Here is a 22892-nt window from a genome sequence, read left to right as displayed (position 1 = left end):
ACAACGCACACTCTGACCCAGGCTGTCCATCACACATGGCCATCCCTCCCCCTGAAAGAGAGAGAGAGCGAGACAGTGTGTGTGTGTGTGTGTGTGTGTGTGTGTGTGTGTGTGCGTCTGTGCTAATTCCTTCCTCTGTCTGACAGACCAAGGGGGGACTCGACAGGTGTATGTATGTGTGTGTAAGAGAAAGAATAAGAGAGTTAGAGGGAGGCCTTCTCTGGCATTGGTTTTATTTAATACAAACCTATAAATCAACCTCTCTGGAACAAGAGATGTGAGATATTCTTTTTCTCTTTGCCCCTATCTCTGACAGAGGGATAGATCGTTCTTACCTCTTCTTGTTTCCTGTGTATGACAGGTTATCACTCCTGGGGTAGATAAAGAGAGAGGGGAGAAAAAGGAAAGAGAGAGCGAGTGATTGAGTGAGAATGATGCTCCGTGGCTGATGTATCGGATTGCAGATGAGGGGATGGGGTGAGGGAACTGGGTGGAGAGAAAGAGTGATTTAATGCTGGCCTATCCTCTCCTCTCCTCTTATCCCTGCCCCGCTTCTTTCATGTCTCAGCCCAGGGTCAACCTGCCTGCTGCCCCAGATGGTGCTGTCTGTCTGGGCTGCCCTCTACAGGATGTGCCCCTCTTACCCCCACAACTACAGACCTGTACTCGCTTAATTGATTTCAGGGGAGAAGGCCCTCTTTCTCTTCTGTTTCACACACACACACACACACACACACACAGACAGCTTGCCAACACAGTGCCCCCAGTGCACACACACATACACGCGGCTGGCGCAGTGCGCTGTCAACGCTAATTCAATTTGAGACGCGGCAGTGTGACTAACAGCGGACCTGCAGAGTGTTTTACCATATGCACACACACACACACACACACACAGCTCTGTTACATCCATACTATAATAATAATGTAATTCCAGAGTTATAAATCCGATTAATAGCCCTCCTCTTTTCCTGTTTCCCTCATTAACAGGAGACAGTCATCTTGTCAACAACTTCAGAGCATCACCTCATTAACCCCTCACTGCCTAGCCCAGAGTTCACCTACACAAGCAGCCATTTGAAAAATACGGTAGTTACAGCATATTTAACAAATCTATGATAGCTAGGTGAAGGTTCGGTTTAACTATCTTTATTTCTCATTTAAATTGCATTTTAACAAACTTAAAAAAAATTGAATTAACAAGCCTAACTGGACTCAAGCATAGTGTTTAAAACATGCCAACAACTCTATTAGCACTGCAGTGCTCTGAGCTTAATGCTAACGACAGCATGCTAACAAGGGTTGGCAAAGCCCTGTATTGTACTGATGCAGGACACACTTTGTCCCGTATTTTTGAGACTCAATTCAGTGCAACTCTATGGGAGACACATTTTACAGGCTAGACTATTAAAACAGGGCAGTTTGTATGAGATAGAGAGGAAGCCCCCTGTTCTCCCTCAGCCTGACTGTCATGTTATGTTCCCCTCATAGACTGTAGATACAGATGGATGAAGCCTCTGTGATGTCACCCATAAGTTCAGAAGATCAGAGTGGACCGCTCTGCCATTGCCATCATAGTATTGTCTGACGCCGCATAACTTTTGGCTAAAATGGGCAAATAGGTGGGACGTGTGTGGAGCCGGGACTTCGATGCATGCCGGTTTGTGGCAAGCATACTCTCTCTCACCTGTCACTCAAAGCAGCCATGCCCTCAATTATGCATAACTTTAAGCTTTAATAAAATTTAAACCCCATACAGTTGTGATGAAGGGGGGGATTGAATTTACAGATCAAATTTTTTTGTAACAGGCTGTACAAATGTATATATGTGTAATATTTATTTCTGCTGTAAAGCTGGGCATTTATCATGGGAGTCTGTGGGGATTGATCTGCTTTTGGAGCCAGTTTCAAGTGACCATTGGAGGATCTGCAGTTTTTTCGCACTTCCAACTTTATTTTTTGACCACGAAGGTCTCTACTTTGTTCCACAACCCAAACAGAGAATGTGCTCTCTCAGCCAATAAATTTGTGACTTTTGTTATTTTACTACATTAAGTTTAAACTGGGGGAGCAAAATACAACTGAGAGGACTACGCCCTTTTAAAAACCCACCTGGTCACTGGCGGAGACTTTAAAAGCTTGTGCAAAGCAGCATGGCAACATGTATAGGATACACATGTTAAACATTTGTCAACGTTGACACACATCATTAGCCTGATAAATTCTCCGTAGTTCAATCATGTAGTTAATTGTGCAGTAACTATGAGTGCAAAAATATAATTAATTCAGATTTATCGGCATCATAAACCAACAAGACGGCGAAATCTTGGCACTCCCCACCTTTCAAGATGTCATGAAGTCCGATTGTCTGTTTATTCCTCAATTATTTATATTTCTTTAGTTAGTAGGAGACCATAGATCAAAAGCTTCAAAAGGGTTTGGCAACAACTTCTTCTTTTTCCTTTTTTTTAGCAACAACTTCTTCTTCTGTTGTTGTTGTTTTTTTTTTTGGCAGTTGGCACACAGATTTTAGGTGCCACCATCTAGTGAAATGGCCTAAACGCCACATGCTATGAGCTCAGTTGTACCAATTCTTTTAGCTCAGGTTTGATACAACCTTTTTCCAGTCTGTATTTCAGAATCTGTCTTGCTGATACCCAGGACAATAAATAATTATATGTTTTACTGTTTCCTGCATGCTACATATTCCAACATATTCCAAGGCACTTCTTCCCTTCTTCCAACATGAAAACGTTTTTTCATGGGTTTGCTTGTTTTCTTTAGTTTTCACCCTACAAATTGGAAATGTCCCTTGAATACTCAGTAGAGATTTCACCCCAGACAGGTCACGTGAAGACAACAAGAGCACCTATTTGAAAAGCAGTGACAAATTCCCCCTTGCGTGCCGCAATTTGAGCCATCAGGAAGGCTTAGGGGAACAAATTTTGGTCCCACCCACTATTAATCAAAATGTGAATGGTTAATTCACCTGTTAATTTCTAACCTAACACACAGCTATCACTTTCTTTGTCTATAGAAAATAGAAAAAAAGTCTGATTGGATAAATCTATTTTTATGGTTTTAGGATAGTAACCTTTTCATTTCTCACAATGGCATTGTTAAAAAGCTAAGCAGCCATAATGTTTACCATTCGCCATCTTAGTTTAGCATGGTAACATTTGTTGATAAAAATAGTAAAAGTAGTGGGTAAATAAAACCTTGACCAAGTGATGGTGTTGCATTAAAACTTGAGAGAACACTTTGAGGGGAATATGAATATCTGTGCCAAATTTCATGCTATTCATTGCTATTGAAATAAATGTTTTTAGCCATGCTAACTCAGATAAAAAGAGTACTGAATAGAGGCAAACCAGAAAAAATAAAAGGCTTTAAATTTTTCACAGTTTTGCAGCATTTGGGATAAATTAGTTAACTAATTTGTTAGATTTGGCCTGAAGCAACAGTTCCCTGTTTGAGGTGATTGACTTTAACATAAAAGGATGAAGGATTGTACAGTCTGATGCAGTGTAGACACAAAGACTGGCAGACAGTCTCAAGAAAGAGTTTAAGACCAGGCTACATGTCCATGTTCACGGGTTGTTTCACTGTAAAAGATATCAGGGTGGGTGATGGGGTGAGGCGAGGGTCAAGTAGAGGGGGGTTAACAGGGTGAGGAGAGGGGTGGTAGGATCAGGTGCATATTTGTGTGTGTGTGTGACAAGAGGTTGTGAGGGTGCAAGTAGGGGATTGGTTGAATCTTAATGAAGCGTGCTCAGGAGAGCAGGGATGGATAGGGCCAGCTGTATTGGCGCGTGTGTGTATGTGTGTGCATGAGACAGTAAAACTGATTAAAAGCAGCGTTAACACATCTGACAGGAAGCAATGGTCAAGAGGTGAGTGGAAACTGGGGAAAGCCTTTGGCTGGAACGATTAGACACACACACACACACATACACACACACACACTCACACACACAGCAACAGCAGCAGCAGCAAAGGGAGACTGGGGAAAGCCCAGGGCAGCAGCGATTGGTCACACATGCCCATCGATATTTGAGTAGAACCAATCAGCTTGGCTTCCTGTGTTTGACCTGACCCTTCACGGATAGTAATTGAATATTTCAAACGGGAGGCTGAGAGGGTGAAGGAAGACAAGGAGAGGAAAGAAAAGGAGCCTGTACCATTTTACTATATTAAACTTTATCATCAAAAAAATACCTTGTTAAAAAGATGATGAGTCTCTTTACTGTCTACAGTCAGAGGTAATGATACACTGTGACCAAAAAACAACTCTAAAAGTATACCTCACATAATACAAACAACAAAAACATATGAAACATAATATGCACCATATATATAATTCTTTCCAGTGTTTGATTTTCTCACTTTTAGAAGACTGACACTTAAAGCTATAATGCATGCTTTACTTTACTTACTTCCTATACTTTTTTTTAAGATAATTTCCCAGGAAGTTTCCTGGAAAGAACGGTGCAGTAGGTTGTATCAGGAAAATGGGAACATCCTTAGAGAGAACTGCTCCCTTCAAACACAAGTAGGGCTGCAACTAACAACAATTTAAAATTTTTATTTATCTGCATATCATTTTGTTATCAATGTATTAATCAGTTAATCTATGCAACGTTTAAACAAATATAAAAAAATGCCTATCACAACAACCCAGAGCCCAAAGAAACCCATTTTCTTTTCACAATTTTCTTGAAAAATTACTGAAACAATAATCATTTATCAAAATATTTGCTACTGATCATATAATTGATAAAATGATCAATTGTTTCAGTCGTAAATGAAAGAAAATAATTCATTATCTGCTTATTATCATATATATATATATATATATATATATATATATATATATATCTTAATTATATAGTTATTATATGTACTTATCTGCAGACCAATTTAATTCAATTAAATTTCTTTCTTTTTTTTTGCATTTCATGTTGACCTTCTGTGCAATGACTAAATGACTCTGTGTTATGCAAGTGTTCCTGCTGAATGCTGACTCTTTTACCCTTTTAGTACAATATTAAATTGTTCTTCTTTCCAGGAAAGGTCTGAGAAATTCTGATGAAATGGTCTTGATGTAATGGGCCAGTAAATTAGTATTTTTTTAAAATTTTATTCTCTAGATAAAAAATTAGGCTTTAGCTGCATGTAGCCTTTCCTGCTGATTCCTGCTTATGACTGTCTGGACATACTGCATCATATCCTGTGTGTGAATCATGTAGAAGTCCAACCAGTCCCCATTGTTGCAATTAAGGCTTTTTCACTGAGCCAGCATGTGTGTGGCTCCGAGCTGCTCTCCCCTCCTGTGCAGAAGCAGACAGGTTGGCCAAGGGGACAGGACCACCGGCCCACCGGATCCCTGCCTGTCAGCAAGTACCACTCCTCTAGGAACCAGACCGAGGAGGTGTTGACGGCACTGGAGGGAAGAACAACTGGGTATCAACACCTGACACACACACGTATACAAACACAGGTTTCCCCCAGAGCAGCGCTCATACAGGAGCTGTCTCATGCACATCTGGAGGAAAAATCCCTGCACATATGTCAGGATGCACGCAGCAGAGAGAAAAATAGGACATGACAGACTCTCCCAGCTTTAATCATGTTAAAGAGAGGAGATGGCCACTGAGGACTATAAATAGATTTAAAGAAAAAATGTTACCTTAACTTAGCAGAGGGATGTGGAATTTTAATTTCATGTGATCCAACTCCTGGCAGAAATGACTGACAGCTGCTGGATCAGTGAGGTCAAGAAGCGTGCGCGTGCTCAAACACACTGCAGACAACTCACTCATCAAAGTGTCCAGTAATAGGCAAAATACAGACTTGTGTCAGTCTGGGGCCACTGATGATGATTGTGAATGTAGTTAAGTGTGTGCTGATGATGATTAGGAAGGACACAAAAAGGGTCAGAGGCCGCTGAGTGTCACTCTGGGGGACTCCCATCAGCTACAGGGGTTGCAGGTGTGTTCATGTATAGATATTTGTGTGTGCTTAGACAGCACCTGTAATGGCTCCCAGCTGAGACTCACTTACCCATGGGATATGGTGAACTGTGTGTGTGTGTGTGCGTGTGTGTGTGTATGTGTGTAATAAGACACTGGCATGCGAGCGGCAGAGGGCTGCTTCCTCTACAGGTGACACCTTTGACCTCTCATCTGTTCCCTGTTGGAGGGGAGAAAGAGGAGGGGTGAGATGGAAAAAGGAGGGACTCAGAGGCATGTGGAGGTGGAAACTTCAACTAAAACACAGCCATAAAACGACAAAAATGTGACAAGTCAAACATGTTAAAAACTCTTTTAATATAAGTGCATGGTGATCCACTACAGTGGTTACCGCTACATGAAGAAAATCAGTAATAATCCAGCTGCATCCGAAGCATACTTAAGGCAAACATTTACTGTGTGACCTCTCTTTGGGTGAAATATAAAAAAATTGAAATAAATTTGGGTCATTACAATACAGCCAAAACTGGGAGCACAAAACAGAGACATACCAGAAGTTTTCACATCTCCAGTCATGCAGGAAAGACATAAAACATGCCCTTAGCAACATCCATTAAATAAATAAATAAATACATACATAAATAAATAAATATATTTCTCTTTGCATTTTATACATAGTGTATATAACCTATTTGGTATGAGGTATTAGTTATTATAATTGCAATTACAACTATAAAGAAACATGTAACAGTGATGTCCTATGGCTGCACTAATAAATAATAATAGATAAATGTTAAATATAAGCGTGCAAATGAATATTGTTATGAAGTGATGCAGTTAATACAAGGACTGTAAACAAAACCTCTCATGCTACAATTCATCTCTGCTATGAGGCGACTCCTTCATTCCTCACAAGAGAAACAAACCTGGAGCACAAAGGAGGGCACAGAGCTTGCAGGCACATTGCACCTTTTTCATTTATTCTCCACTTTTTCTTTTACTCTGTTCACTCCCTGTCTCTTCTTGCTTCTCTTGCTCTTCTCCCTCCTCCTGATCATGTTATTTTCTGCATCACTATGACACCTGGTCTCTCAGTCTAGACAGCCTCTGGGAGAGCTCATCCTGATGGCAACACAAAACACAACACAGGTGAATCAGTAAAGATAAAATACAGCCTAAAACAGTCCAAAACATTTTCCTACTAAAGTGAGTCTGTTTTTTAAAACCACAAAAATCTTTCTTGCAGTATAGTTTTAGTGCCTATAAACTGGAAAATCCTATTTTAAGAAACCCTGCCAGGTTTATATACAAAAAAAACTGTCAATGAGGCAGCTCTAGAGATTGCACTTCACCCTTATGTTGGCTGCAAAAGGTTTGTAGCTCTGTTCCTAAAAATGAACAGTGGCCAGCTTGAATTGTGTTGGTTACGCTGAATTCCAGTTGTGAGTTGTCATGATGGAAAATGTTTCAAAACATCTTTAGGAACAAGTCAAACATTCCCTGCCACATAATCCACTTCTCCGTCGTCATTTGTATGACCACCATGACCCACAGAGTCATTGTTCTGGTAAAACGTGGCAAAGTTTATTTGTTTGTGTCATGCTATCAAATCTCCACGTGGCTCCAGAGGAAGCTGTGTTGAGCTGCAGCGGTGTTTAGAGAAGTTTCTGTGGTGATCCAACATTTCATTGTTCATTGTAAATACTTTACTTTTGCAACCTACACACTTTACATAATTCAAGCTGACCACAGCCACTGTTTCAACTACAAATGTTTCTGTGGAGCTTCACTTTAAATTAGCGATTTTGGTGACAGTAATTCATGTGATCCGATGAGACTAGCAAAGACGATCGAGGTAAATGTGTGAATTCTGTTCCGGGATGTAAAACACCAACAAAATAGCAAAAGTATAATGACAAGAGTGGATGTGTTACCTGCTCTGTTGATGCCACAGATGAGGCCAGTGAGGAAGTCTGGCCTGAGGGAAGCACCAGGTTAAGATCCAAACTAAAAAAACAAACACAGGGACAGTTTTACTATTACATCTGCTTGGCTAAATCATCAAAATTGGGAATATTAATGTTACTCTGACCTTGCAACACAGCCTCTTTAAAATTGTAACATTATTCCTAATGGCCTTTTTGTATTACAAGGGAACCTTGTAAACAGTGGAAGTGGTACTTTCCAGTAGTTTTAAATGAGAGTCATTTAATAAAGCTTTTAGTACAATTTATTCTGTCTCTTTTTTAGTTTAGTTAGTTATTTCAACATTCAACAACAAGATACACGTTTTTATTTTTTTAATTCACTGCATTGATGTTTCTCCTTTGCTACTATCATTATTATTTTCTATGTGTTCTAATTGTTTGGAGATTCAGCCGCACTCACCCTGCTTCATCAGCCATCTCGTGCAACAGCATATCCACCTCGTTCTAAACAGCAAACAGGAATTTCAAAAGGATTCAATGTTTGAGTTATTTCTGAGGCATTGGTGTCCTCACAAGAATCAGCAGAAGCACAGAGGGTTTCTGGTGTTGTGGTAGAAGGGTACTTGTTACCTGAGGTGTTGTCAGAGTCGTGGTGTTGCCCATTGTGTCTTCCATCTGAGCTGTCTGCACGTCAAGGGTTTCAAATTGGTTTTCAAACTTGTCCATTAATGCAGAGATCTGGAGAGGAATAAGGATGCAGAAAACAAAGTGATGAAAAATCTTAACAAACGCATTGTCTGTGACTTTGTTTGTGTAAGAGTTAACTTCTTTTACCTTCTCCAGGTTCATGCTTTTCAGTGTAGCATCCATACTCTTGACCACCCCAGACATGGATTTAGACACCTGTCCAAAAAACACGTAAATTAAAGAGCTGAAGCTTCTGTAGTCTTCTCTTGTTTTACTGGTCTGAATTCTCATGATTCAAACCAGACTCAGGGTATTTAAACTCAGACTGTGAGAGGGCTGTTGACAAGGCAAAACTTAAAGTGCTGTATCCTTATACTCCCACTAGGTGTCACTTTTAGCTTTTTAACCAGATACTTTGTCATGACTACCCCAAGATGACGCTGAAAAGATTAATCTTTTCAAAACCAGCCTACCAATAGTTGACAAAGTTACAGTAAATGGGCTCATTATTAATGCTATTGTGTTAATGTTTTTATGAGATGGGCTGCAGTATTACAACAACATAAAGAGGTTCTAAGAAGTGTTTTTCTGCTATACCGTCTCACACTGTGCTTCAATTTCTATAGTCACTATTAGGATCTATTTTATGAAATGATGCCCGTCCCACAGGGAAGCTGAATTAAAGCAATTTAAAAGAGGCTATCGTTCTTATAAAAGCCAGAAGATAATAACATAAAATCTGAAGCGCATATAATGACACTGTGTAATTGGTTATCTTTTTGTTTGCAGATCTGCTAGGCTTTTTGCTCACTCACACTCTCACTCCCTCTGTCACATTTGTATAGGACCTTTACCAGAGTGAAATACAACATTGGACTTTCTGCCCTGAAAAGGTTACACTCTAGCTCTTCACCTTCTGAATTAAGATGTAGTGTTCAAAATATACACCTTGATAAACTGCATACACAGACATATCTGGTCAACAAGCATACCAATATTTATGATACTAGTATAAATACTACATAAAGCCATGTCATTTCTGCATCACTGTCAGTAAATACAGGGAGCTGTTCTTGGGATATTCACCGAGGAGGCAGGAGGCAAGTGGCTCAGTAAAGTGCATGGCTACTAGGGTTTGCTGTTAAGCAGAAATTACATTGTACGAGTGAGCTCCTACAATGAACTGCAGCATCCCCGCTTTGAATTCAGTTAGGTGCTTTTGTTGATCTACCACTCTCATTTCCATTCATCTTGTTGTACTATCACAATCTAGGGTAAGAAATGCCTCACTGGTGGTAATAAGTGTAATATACAACCTTACTCTAGGAGACATGATAGAACTATCATTATTATTATGAAAAATATATGTGTGACTGCATTGAATAGGCTTGGTATGTTTTTCCCTGGTTCTCATTTATCTGCTTCATGTAACACCAGAAAGTCCTCTACAAACCATTGACCTGGAATCCTGACCTGGTTCATAGTGACAGCAGTCTGGACCCTGGACGCCACAGCATCCACACGGGCACTCATCCTCAAGAAGTTAATGGACTGATGCTTCTGGCGGATGGCATTCTCTGCATGGATCCTGGCCGCCTCCACATTACCCTTCTGAACAGCCTGAGAGACAAAGGAAAGAAGAGCACATAGACATACAATACAGATGGTTGCTATACTGTAGCCACGCTTGTCCCTGGATCCTGGCATCTGGTAAATCCCCAATTTTACATGCCAACCTGCTTCACTTTAGCTTTTTCTGACTTTTCCTCTTTGTCACATTTCTTTGAGTTGCGTTGCAGCTCCTTGGCAGCAAACTTGAGGTTGAACAAGTGTTCTGTGCGACTTGTCAAGGGATGGTTTATGTTAGTAATTGTATAAATTAGCATCATAATGATGTTCACTAAATATAAGCAGCTAAAGACATTCAGCTAATTCAACCCAACTCAGTGCAAGCGAGACCAATTGTTCTTCCTGAACAAGTTAAAATTTAACCAAGAACTGTCGCATTTATTAGGTGGACTAGCTAACAAGTCCCTCCTTTCCTTCATCGGTGAATGACAGAGCAAAAGTTACAAGCTACTGCATGATGGTATTAGCTACCAAATAATTTGGCTAGCTACTGTTACTGCCATCCACCGTTATGCACTTTAGACGCCACAGGAAAGGATACTCTCCATATTCGACATGATGCAGGTCTCTTTCTGAGACAAATACTCAGCGGGCTGTGTAGTTACAGATACAGAGAGCATTCAGTCATTCGCTTATTTCCCAGAGTAGTTTGTTTTGATTTTTCAGGCTACATTCGCCACTGTAGCGAGGCGAGATGCTTCACTTGTGCGTACTTCCGCATTTGCTTGAATTCAGTTGACAGGGTGGCAGCTTGGCATTTGGCTTGTAATCAAACCGACTGTCTTGCAATTCTTGGAATATTTATACATATATATATATATATATGTGTGTATTTTCTTTTCACTTCAGGGAACCTTTGGTCATTTATTCAGGTAAGAAAAAAACATTTTAAACAGCAAATCAACTCATACAACGCACGCGCAGAACAGTGACGTGATATAATACCGACTATTACAGAATTTTTCTTAATATTTTTGCAGATTTTGCATAGTGTATTATATTATTAATTAATGGCCTAATATTAGACGATGCGTGGTCGATGTGTGGCGTTATTTTCTCGTCCCTGCTGGAACATGGCTGGGACCGGTAGATTGCTTTTGGAAAACGATTTCTGAACCATCTTGATTCGTCTTCATCTTTGGACGCCGTCGGAGACACTCGGACGCTGACGGTTACGTGTCATCGTCGTCACATGGTCACGACTTTGCATGGCGTGCTCGCGCCTCCTACGTCATGACCGTTTGAGAAACGGACGGGCGCGCGTGTCCAGAGCAGACGAGTTCCATCCGGGCTATAAATAGTTCGTACCCGGTATCTGCGGGTCGCGGCACACGTCTGATGACGTCATTTGTGCGGGTTTTTTTTTTTTTTGTGAAGGAGTAAATTGACCTTTTCTACAGAACCGTCGTTGTTTACCTTCACGCTTTCAATCATGTTCCTTCCACTTTTATTTCTGATGCATTAACGAGTGTGTGACATCTGTGACCTTGGTCCGGACCGGGGCGCGAGCTGACCGGGGACACGAACCGGAACACGAACCGGAACATAGAGGGCTTTGGGCTGGTTGGGGTTGGAGAGATGGATCAGACGGCGAGAAACTGCAGCGGGGGGGAAGGGAAACGGATCAATGTCCAGAAAGAGAAGGACTCTGGTATCTGTGTGCGCCGGGCAGCTGGATGGGGCTGGGGGGATTAACGGCGGGGTCGGGGGGGTGGGGGTGGATGACTCATACCGTGTGTCTGCTGATGGCCACAGCACCAGATGCGTGTCTGAGTGAGGAGGTGAATGAGTGGTGTTTCAGAAATGTTCCCCAAGACTAGCACACATGTTCAGCCGACTGATTAGTGGCAGGGTCCTCTGAGGATGTTTCCTGAGGCTCGAGCTGTAGCTGCATAACCCGAGCAGAGGAGTCCTGGCTCAGAGGGGGACATTTGAGGTGACGCTGTGATTTCAGCCCGGCCAGCTCACCGGAGCAGGCCCCCAGCGAGGAGCCTGGGACTCAGTGGGCTCACCGAGGTTGTGAGAGCCACCGGGATCTGCGCTGTCAGGCAGCCATTCATGCTTCACGGTGCAGAGGCTGTAGCTGAAGGTTTCCTCTCTCCATTCTTCATTTAGCTCAACTTTTATTTTAAAGGCAGACAAACATGGAGCTGCCACACTCACTCCAGTTATCTCTGACACCTGTTACCGCCCCCCGGTGCCCCCACCCCGACACACAGCCCCGCCATCATTGTTGCGGGCTTATGTACACACACACGCACAATCATACTTGTACTTCTATCTTTGTGAGGACACTCATTGACATAATGCATTCCCTAACCTAAACCTAAACCTAAACCTAAACCTAAACCTAAACCTAATTCTAACCATGACTCTAAAACCAAGTCTTAACCCTCAACATGTGATTTGAAGGTGTCTCAAAAAGTGAGGACCGGCCACAATGTCCTCACTTTCCCAAAATGTCCTCACTCTGTTAGTAAAATACTTATTTTGGTCCTTACTATGTAGCAAGCACAAGTACACACACACACACACACACACACACACACACACACACACACACTCCCCAGTCAGAGCTGAATGACGGCAGGTCGCCATGGAAACTGCGTTACGCTCCGGGCGGTCGGAGGAGAAAACAAGAGCGCGAGGACTCATTTCAGCACCACGCGCCTCCCGGACAGCGCCCGGATGAACTCGCGCACAGTCTGCAGCCCCGTGTGCCTCCGAAGAGACGCGTCAGACCCGAGTCAGACCCGAGTGGGTGAGGACGAACCCACGGACGAGAGTCGCAGGCTCTGCGAACCTGAAGGTCGGCGGATACTTTAGGTTTGATTCCGCTGCCGAGCCGGGAGCCGGTCGCTCCTTCAGATGCCACAGCAACAGGTAAGAAGTTCAATCCTTCACTTCTGTGCGGCTGCATGGAGCACATATACCGGCGTCTGGTCCCGGGTTTAAACCCGGGACTCAGAACTACTACTGCCTTTCTCCCGCCGGGTACTTAACTGTGGTCAACTGCATCCGCCTGCCATCTCAGGTGTGAGTGAGTGCGTGAGTAGCCGGGTAGAGCGAGGCGCAGCAGGGCAGAGTGAAACTCAGCAGGGCTGTGGATCATGTCCAGTAAATCACAGGTAGTGATGGAGTGTGAAACTGTAAATTATAACCTCCAGCTGGTGGTTATTTCCTAGAGATACAATTCCCACTCATTTCAGAAAATTTTCAGGGAAGAAGTTTTGAGGTAGCATTTTAAAGATTATATATATATCTATATATCTATATATAATATGATTATATATATATATGATCTATATATCTATATCTATCTATCTCTCTCTCTCTCTCTCTCTCTCTCTCTCTATATATATATATATATATATATATATATATTTATATATATAATACACACACACACACACATAATATATGGTCAGTAGACATTGCAATTACCTTTCACTGGGTAACAGCAACTAACCATAATGTATGGTATAACATTATGTATTGGTTGTAGCATTAACCATAATGTATGGTATCATCACTGTTTAAGTGAATGGCAGAGAAAAAATAAGCATATTTAGATAAATGCAAGTACACAGTATAATTTTAAAAGGTTAGGGACACATAGGGCTACTCTGGTGGTCTAATGTTTTCCACACATAGGACAGAATAGCTGTACACACAGGACAGAATTGTTTGATTTCCTGTGTGCTACTTTACAGAGTTTATATCAGAGACAGGAGCATTATTGTTTGCGTTTGTTTTAGATTTAGTTCAGCGTCTAAGAGATTCTTGTATTTGTTGGGTTTTCAGTGGCCATAGATTATGTGTGAGCTGAGCCGATACGCCTGGATGAGTCACTCAGGCTGCAAGTTTGCAGAAGAGTGCGAAAGGGGAGGGGGGGATACACGGGCCAGCTGGAAAACAGTCCCGCAGTGCCTCTCTGCCTCCTCAACACTTTGTTTCACTGTGTATATATCCATTGTCAACATCTGGAACCTTATTTGTCACTTCTGGATGTATGATTGCTATTTTCTGCAAGCTGAAGTTCACCTAGTTAAAGTCGGGTACAGACAGATGTCTCATCCACCACAGTTTTTTAGTAGCTTTGTGTTCTCAGACCCAACTTCTCTGCTGTTTTTGAATGAGCAGAGATGTTGTTTTGTAGCTTTACAGATGCTGTAGAGTAAAGTGCCATTTGCTGACGTGTGTGCAACATGGATTTGAACATTTTATAAACACTTCCTATAATAGATTGTTTGTGGTTGTTACAGACTATAGCCCTCTGATGTCTGACAAACTGCTATCAAAGAGCATCCCATTACTGCTCATTAGTATCCCAATGTTTACCCTGCTGGTATTGACAAATCATAGCAATCAGCGGCATTCTGCTGTAGCACTGAGTGACAACTATTGATTAAAGCAAACAATAGATCATAATGGGCTGCTATGAACCACAGTTGCACTCAAACACAAGCACTCACTCCCTGAAACACTTTGACATGCGCCCACAGACACATACTCAATCACTTAACAGGGACTCCTCTGACTGACTTAGGAAAACGTTGTTCGGTTTATTAAAAAATGAGTCTAGTAGGTAGAGATTGATTGATGGAGTCTAGATACAAAGGCTCTGTGTGTAACTGCCAGGAAGATCACACGTGTGAAAGCCAAACAAAAATAATTATGACTAGTATTAAATCCCACTTTGTTCCAATTTGTGTTACAATTTACAAAATGTGTTACATAAAAGCTTGTGTGTGCTCACATGAAGGTGTGAGGGAGTCATTGTTTGTAATCTATATACACATCATGTGCTGCACACACGGACACAAAAACAGATGTGTGTCTTTAATTAGTGACGTTGGTGTGATTAATGCAGTCTGCTGGCGATGACTCATTCAGCTTAACCCTTGCTCCTCTGGTGGAAACAATCAATAAACAAAGATTTAGACTGGCTTAACATCTCCTTGTTTTTATTATTATTTTTATCTTACACAATAATTGTTAAAAGTGCATTTTTATTGTTCTGTACAAAAGAGCTGGACTGGACCCTGAGGTGTACGATGAATGTAAATACAAGAGTGTGATATAAGTCTTGGCTAGTAAATACTGTAATGTGTTTCAGAAGATGTGATTGCAAACAAAAACCTCTTAATTTGTTGCGATCTGGTTAGGCAGTGCAAGAATATTTATGCGGAGCACATCTACATGGTTTGCTCCATGTGTCAGCTTGTCAACACAGCAGTTACATTAGCATTGTGGAAAAGCTGTCAGCCAAACTGTGACTTACAGACAGCAGACTGGCAGGGAGTGAGAGCGAGTGCTAAGTGTGTGTGTTTGTGTGAGAGACAGAGAGAGTGAGAGAGTTAAACACATAGCACAATTTGCTGGTGAGTTGTAATAAACTCTCTCTCCTTCCCTCCCTTCAGGGCAGCAGCATGTCTGAAGCCAAATCCAGCCAGCGGTTCCACAGCCTGAATGCTGAGCAAGTGGAGGTTCTCCATCAGGTTCTGTCAGAGGTGGTTCCAATCCACGGGCGTGGGAACTTTCCCACGTTGGAGCTGCGCCCTCGAGACATCATCATAGCTGTGCGGGCCAGGCTACAGAAGCAGGGAATCACTGTAAGAGATGTTCGTCTGAACGGCTCCACGGCCAGCCACGTCCTCGTCCGAGACAACGGAACGAGCTACAAGGACCTGGATATTATCTTTGGAGTGGAGCTGCCCAGTCAGGAGGAGTTCCAGGTATGACTAGTGCACTGCTTAGTTATAAAAAGGAAGCAGGTCAGTGTAATAAGAGGTGAGCACCGGGGATCAATCCCCAGCATTAACCAGCATTCATTCTGCTTCATTATCCATGATATCATTTTTTTACCTCATTATACAGAAAAAAAGCCACTAGAGTATCACAATGTTCAGTTCAACAATAGAAGCAAAATTGCATTTAAATTGCAGTCATTAGTTGTAGCTGTCATGCTGTTGACCTCTTCTTCCCCCAGGTAATCAAAGAGTCAGTGCTGGGCTGCTTGTTGGACTGCCTACCTGCCGGGGTCAACAGGGAGCGGATCAGCAGCGCGACAATGAAGGAGGCCTACGTCCAGAAAATGGTTAAGGTCTTCAATGAACATGACCGCTGGAGCCTCATCTCCCTCTCCAACAACAGTGGCAAAAATCTGGAGCTCAAATTTGTGAGCGCGTTGAGGAGGCAGTTTGAGTTCAGTGTTGACTCCTTCCAGATCATTCTGGATCGTCTCCTGGAGTCCTACATGCAGCAAGAGTCACAGCACAAAAGTAATACCGTTGATCTTAAGGAGCAGCCTGCAGAGAATCAGAATAAAGACTCTCCCTCTCTGATTAAACAGGCCACTGCTCCAGAAACAGAGAGGGAAACTGGTAGAGACTTATCCAGCAAAGAGGAAACACAGATCAGTCAGACACAGCAGAGAGATGAGGTGCATGAAAAGGGGTCACAGACAGACCTCTCACAACAAACTGAACATTCAATCCAGACGACAGAGTCCAAAGTGGAAAAAGACAACAAAGAGAAAACACCTGCAGAGCTGAAAGAAGTGTCTGAACGCAGAGAAAACTTAAATGAGCCAGACATCTCTGACCAGACATCTCTAAACCTTTTGTCAGAAAATAAACAAACCTCTGAGAAAAGTGAAACACCAACTCAGATTGAACTCAGGCATGAGCCAGAGCTCTCGGACAACACCAACTGCTCAATGAAGGTAGAACAGTCAGAGCAAACCCAGCCCATTGATGGCCAGCAACCAGCACATTCAAATCACAAGGAACTCTCTGTCCAGAAAGAACCATCTAACCACAGAAAACCCCCTGATGAACAGAAAGATCTCACAGAGCAGTTGGGACAGTCCAAGTTGCCAGAAAACGCAAACAAAACCCAGGCAGAATCTTTAAATCTGGCAGAGGAATCACACTCTACTGAGCACCCTGATAAAACAGACTTCTCTAAGTGTTTCAGTGAGGATCAGAGAAGCAATGAGAAAGATAAAACACAGCATGTGTCTGGTCCAGACACTATCACAACTCCACATGCTAAGGTAGAGACACAGTTAGCAAATGAAAGAACAGTAGAGACAGAGACAGTGGAGCAGATACAAGCAGAGAGGAGAGATGACACTGAAATAAGTGAAATGGCAGAAGAGATTTTAGCATCAGAAGCAAAAAACATAGAAAACACACAGGGTATTGATTGTTCCTGCTCCTCCTCTTCCACAGCTCTTACATTTCATACTGGCACACAGGATACACAGGAGGTGCACAGCACAGAACACACAGATAACTCAGAAAAATCACCTAACATACTTGATACCGTCAGCCCTCCAGATACTCAGGATATTTTACCTGCACCACCCAGCCTTGTTTCTGACAAAAAGACCTCCTCTTCTCCCTCTTGTAAGGCCTCAGATAGACTATCTCACATGGTGGTGCTCAAACACTCATCCCCCAAACCCCCTCGGAGGATGTGTAGGAAGGTTACTCCCAGTCCTTACCCCGGTCCAGTCTCTGAAAACGAACCTGTCATAGCGCCATGTCTAGATCCAAACCCCTGCCCCAGTCCTGAAGCTGAGGTAGCCTTTAACCCCAACCCAACTGCTCCCAGTTCAGACCCTACAACTACCCCAACAACCAGTATCTCCACTAAAACGAACCCTGGGCTTGAACCCAACCCTTCCAGTGACCTAGCTTCAAACCTAGACCTTACCTCAGCTCCTGATCCAGCCCCTGATATAGTCTCCACAGCTCCTGTGGATCCAATGTGTTTACCTCAAGAGCCATCATCCTCTCAGCTAATCACAGAGGGTTCATGTGAGACGAGTGTTCAGAGCCTAAAAGAGGCACCATCTACACATGTGGCTTTGGATGAGCAAAGAGAAACTGTCTCGCCTAGAGAAACTGCCTCTACATCCAAACAATCAGAGCCTCTCGACTCAGTGGACACATTAGTTTCACACACTGATGCGTCCAGCTCAAACACCCAAGAACCTGTACATACCTCAGGAGTTGAGCTCAGCGATGAAGATGAAAAAGGAGAACAACGGACCAAAAAGATGGAGTTCAATCAGCCAAACAGCCCACAAGAGACCACACTCAGTTCACCCTCCTCTTCCCACTGTGTCACCCCTCCTGTTTCCTGTCTCACCCCTCCTATACTCAGTCTCTCCCCTCCTTGCTTCAGTCCCTCGCCCCCCAGCCTCAGCCCTCCCCCATGTCCTACCCCTCCCTCTCATTGTCTCTCATCTCCAATGCCGAGCACCATCAGCCTTGCTACGAGCTTTAGCTCTCCACCCCTGAGTTTCAGCCCTACCTCATCCTGCCTCAGCTCACCTCCTTACCTCACTCCTCCTATGCTCAGCCTTAGCCCTCCTCCGCTCTGTCTTACCCCACCGTCCCCCTGCCTCAGCCCTCCCCTCCTCTGCCTCACTCCGCCGGTGGAGTCAGAGGACCTTGTACCTCAGGTATCTTCAGACATGGAGCCTTTGATACTGAACACAGGCAGTGAGGAACAAATTGAAGAGTCCTCCCCTCAGCCCAAAGTTCCTCTCCTACAGCTGGAGGATGAAAAGGAACAAGATTACATCTCGTCATTGCCTCGGGTTGCAGAGCCAGTCTCTTTTCCAATCACAATCCCGAGCTCCACCTCACACGTGCTGCCTCACTCTCAGTCTGGAGGCCCAGGGGAATCTACCCCTCCAAAAGCCGATGAGGCATCCAGCTCCATGCCAGAGAACAAAGAGGCCCCTACGGTAAGCATAGACATGCCTGAACAGAGCAGTGTTCCTTGGGCATCTAACTCGGTCCCTGCTGTCGAGGTCCTAGCAGAGAGCATGTATGGTGACTTTGAGGCAGCCATGGACCACCTGCGCTACCGGCTAATTGCTACCAGGAACCCTGAGGAGATTCGAGGTGGTGGCTTGTTGAAATACAGCAACCTGTTGGTCAGGGACTACCGACCGGCAAGCGAGACTCAGATAAAGACACTGGAGCGCTACATGTGCTCACGCTTTTTCATCGATTTTCCTGATGTGCAGGAGCAGCAGAGGAAGATCCTGTCCTACTTGAAGAACCACTTCATTGGCGAAGAAAGAAGCAAATACCAGTACCTGATGACACTGCGTCGAGTGGTAGATGACAGCACAGTGTGTCTGATGGGACATGAGAGGCGTCAGACGCTGAATATGATCACAGTGCTGGCACTGAAGGTTCTAGGAGAGCAGAACATTATCCCTAACACAGACCATGTGACATGCTTCTACCAGCCTGCCCCATACCTTGCCGAGCACAGTTCCCCCTATCTAGCAGAACCTAGCTATTGCAGCTACTACATACCCCAAGGGGGATCGACTCTGCTTTACCAACCTTACCCCTTACACCTGAGCACACAGACTGGACTAGTCTAAAACACACACAAACACACACTTCATTACACATAAGACACAGTCGAGCAAGGGGAAGGTGCTCTGCCATGAAGAAAGAGCTGGAGAATGGAAATATAATCCAGGGATAAACTGTTTGGTCTATAATAGACTTGTGGGGGTGGGATTGAGTGGGTTTTTACAGTAAACTCCCAGAGTACTCTGTAAGGTCCTAACATGATTATATGTAATTATCTGGGCTTTGTGGGAAAATAATAATTCTTCCGATATTGTCGAAATTCCAGAAAATGCTGTATGCACTGCATGAGTCATAGCCCTTTGGTCTCCCTGGGAAACCAACTGTGCTGTTGACATTCACACACATGCCTGGACACACACAAATACAAACACACAGACACAGACACACACACACACACGCAAACACACTTCCAGGTTCTTGAATTGTTGTACACTCTTTTCATGTTCTTACTGTGTTGTTCTTAATGGGTTTGTTCAGAATGTGGACCTTGCCTGTGGTTGATATTGTGCATGGATAAATTAGGACTGTTCTCTCACTGCCAAATACTGTGTGACTACTATGCTTCTTAAACAGTTTAATGTAACTTTGTTATTCCTTTACTGAAGGGGGTATATTCAGAAAAAATACCGAGGGACAAGTCTACTGGTGTGTACAGTACTTTATTGAAACACACGCATGCACAACACATACACACAAATGCACACATATTCATAAACACAAACGGACGTACAGTACATACTGTATGCACACAAAGTTTGACAACGCATGAGTAGCTAAATATATAGATCACACCCCGAAGTCAAAGCAAAGGCTTTTAATTTAATAAAAATTGATCTATTTTTGCAAGACTTTCCAAGATAATACCCAGTGGTAAACAGACTGGTTAGTTCCTACATAAAAATGCCAACAACAATGCCTTTGCAATAGACTGTACAGTGTATTGATTACAGTATATTGTGTGCGAATACACTGCATTGTTTCAGGTAAATTGTGTTAAGATGTAGTGCTTGATTTCTTTCCCTTGTGGAGTCTTTTCTGTAATCATGTGAAGTACTGTACCATCTAGTGTTGATTTATTTAATGCTAAAGTTTACTCTATGGAGGTGGTCAGGTTATAACCATCTTTGGGTCATCTCTAAACATGGCAGATACAGATCTGTCTGAACTGAAGAAATTACATTTAAACTTGTAGAACTCCTCTCAGCATGAATCAGCATCCTCTAATTCACTCAGTGAGAATCAACAAGTTCAAATCCACCTCAAACCTCTTTGAATCTAAGTTTAAACGCCGTGAACAGCAACTATGACCAAAGATGGTTCGGTAGGGAAATCAAGTGCCTAAATGTGAGACATCATTGGCATGTCTTTATCTCACTGCACTGGGGGTGTTAATGGGGTGGGCTTGGGGCTGGGTTGGGTGTGTGTTCAGTTGTTGACCCCTGTTATTGCTGCCTGTTTTGATGTCTTCTTTAATGTAGTCCTTTGTTGTAGTTTGTTCATGTACATTTTGATAAAATAAAGGAGGAAACTCAACAAACTTTGAGATGCAAGAGAAACTGAATTCTTTCAAAGCAGCAAAGCCTTGACTTTAAAGAGTAGAAGAATTCCAGCATTACTGTTTTCTTGTCTTTTTGCTCCATTCTCATTCACCCTCCCTTCCACTATTCCCCAAAATGACACGCTGTACAGCTTACGTATCCTCCCCATGATTACCCTCTGCAATGATCCACTTAAGCGTGACCGTCAAATCACGATGGTGCCCAAGAGAGCGACCCAAAGCTGCGAAATTCTGTCTGTGTGAGGCCTCTTATCACAAATCACCTGTCCTTCAGATGTGTTTGGACCCGAATGACGCACAGTCTACGCAACACAGAAGGCTCAACAATGTGTAAATGTGAGGAGAATACGGTTCGTGAGGCGTGAGACAGGAGAGGAGGGGGCCAGGGAGTGTGTGTGCATGTGTGTGTCTTTTTGTGTGTGTATATGTGTGTGTGCTTCAGATGGGAATACATGTGCAGAGGCGGTATCAGGTGGTCCCCCTCTCCACCTACTAATTGAAGAGACCCACAGTATAATGAAAGAATAGGGCTCACTCCTTACTCCCTTTTTGCCTCCATCCTTTCCTCCTTTTTCACACCACTGATAGGCCATTGGGGGGAGGGCTGGGGGACGGGAGGGGTTTGTGTGATGGCAGGCAGTGGCATGGTCACACACCGTCTATTTACTCACAGTATAGGCTTGCCTGCACTTATGTGCACAAGGTTGCAAGTATGTGGCTCTCTGGGAGAGAAAGAGAGCGTGTGATCTAATAGGGTCTGTATCAGTGTCTCACAGACCTCTGAGCCACTCTTGTCCACTCGAGGTTTCCATAGAGACAGAGACAGGCAGCATTGTGGGCGCAGAGAGCATGACGGAAAACAGGGAAGACCCACACACCAAATGAGGGGGAGAGAGATGAAAACAAAAAGGAAAAAGGAGGTGGGTGAAATGAAAGGAGGAAGATAGTGGACAGAGAGATGGATGGATGCGAAAATAGAGTTGAGGGGGAGACAGAAAGCGAAGGACAGAGAGTGAGTAGGGGGTGGAGGTTGGGGGAGGGGAGGGTGAGGTTATAGATAAAGCGAGGCGGGAGGAGCAGGAGCAGGGGAGTTGATGGGGAACGCGTGGGAGGTTGTCAGGCCCTCAGTCACAAGGGAGTCACTGTGAGGTGGCTGCAGTGACGGCAGCAGTGATGTCAGAGCAGGGGCACACGCACACACGTGTACAAGTGTGCACACACACACACAGCTACATGCACATTAATTTTCCTAATGGTCTGCCCACCCGGTCACCCTCAACAAACATTTTCAAACTCATCCAGACAAAAGGAGAACATCACCCACACATCTGTCCTCTCTCTTTCTGTCTCTCACATACATTTGATCTGACTGTCTTCTCATAATCTACCGTTTGAATCATCACACAGGTTTTGCAGCTTTAACAGTCAGGCTTTTTGTTTGCTCAGATTTCCAAATCTTTTCATAGGAATGGCATCCTCTGCCGTATAAATGAAAACAAAAGCATCAAGTTGGGGTGAGTAGACGCTAAACCGATGAAACACATTGCTCCAACTCAAGTGTGAATCCAGATAATTATGACTTCCAGACATTTTTTTTGAATCCCTTCATTTTATTGCACAAATTAATTCCTCTGTAACTGTCTGTCAATTACCAGCCCCTCTAAAGTGTCATTCTAAAATATGATAGTCACCATTAAATAAA

At 43.3% G+C, this 22892-nt stretch overlaps 2 protein-coding genes across 2 annotated transcripts; one reads left to right on the top strand and one right to left on the bottom strand.

Moving 5' to 3' along the window:
* Positions 1-6298: 6298 nt before the first annotated feature.
* On the bottom strand, positions 6299-10916 carry LOC139606139 (charged multivesicular body protein 1B2-like). The gene is made up of 8 exons (XM_071458165.1): positions 10758-10916; positions 10324-10421; positions 10061-10207; positions 8735-8803; positions 8531-8638; positions 8361-8404; positions 7907-7979; positions 6299-7094 (listed from the first exon to the last, which is right to left on the bottom strand). Exons 1-8 carry the CDS (start codon positions 10834-10836, stop codon positions 7047-7049), a joined length of 666 nt encoding a protein of 221 aa, XP_071314266.1. The 5' UTR covers positions 10837-10916; the 3' UTR covers positions 6299-7046.
* A 1856-nt stretch (positions 10917-12772) lies between these two features.
* LOC139606076 (uncharacterized) lies at positions 12773-21175 on the top strand. Its single transcript, XM_071458083.1, has 3 exons — positions 12773-13099; positions 15640-15954; positions 16209-21175. The coding sequence occupies exons 1-3, from the start codon at positions 13085-13087 to the stop codon at positions 19635-19637; spliced, it is 3759 nt and encodes a 1252-aa protein (XP_071314184.1). The 5' UTR covers positions 12773-13084; the 3' UTR covers positions 19638-21175.
* Positions 21176-22892: the final 1717 nt, after the last annotated feature.

This window comes from Trachinotus anak, unplaced genomic scaffold, assembly GCF_046630095.1.
Source record: "Trachinotus anak isolate AG129_WGS33_773 ecotype Australia unplaced genomic scaffold, CSIRO_AGI_Tana_v1 ptg000021l, whole genome shotgun sequence".
Classification (NCBI taxonomy): Eukaryota; Metazoa; Chordata; class Actinopteri; order Carangiformes; family Carangidae; genus Trachinotus; species Trachinotus anak.
Note: the sequence above shows the minus strand (reverse complement) of the source record. Positions and strands in the feature narration are given on the sequence as shown.

What these genes read in the sequence shown, in the direction of transcription:
- LOC139606139 (XM_071458165.1), bottom strand. Translation starts at nt 10,836, where the DNA reads ATGCTCTCTGTATCTGTAACTACACAGCCCGCTGAGTATTTGTCTCAG. An exon ending in AAAAAGCTAAAGTGAAGCAG is followed by an intron (nt 10,208 to 10,323) that starts GTTGGCATGTAA and finishes TTTGTCTCTCAG; the next exon opens with GCTGTTCAGAAGGGTAATGT. An exon ending in CTGCTGTCACTATGAACCAG is followed by an intron (nt 8,804 to 10,060) that starts GTCAGGATTCCA and finishes TTTTTTGGACAG; the next exon opens with GTGTCTAAATCCATGTCTGG.
- LOC139606076 (XM_071458083.1), top strand. An exon ending in CCAGTCAGGAGGAGTTCCAG is followed by an intron (nt 15,955 to 16,208) that starts GTATGACTAGTG and finishes TTCTTCCCCCAG; the next exon opens with GTAATCAAAGAGTCAGTGCT.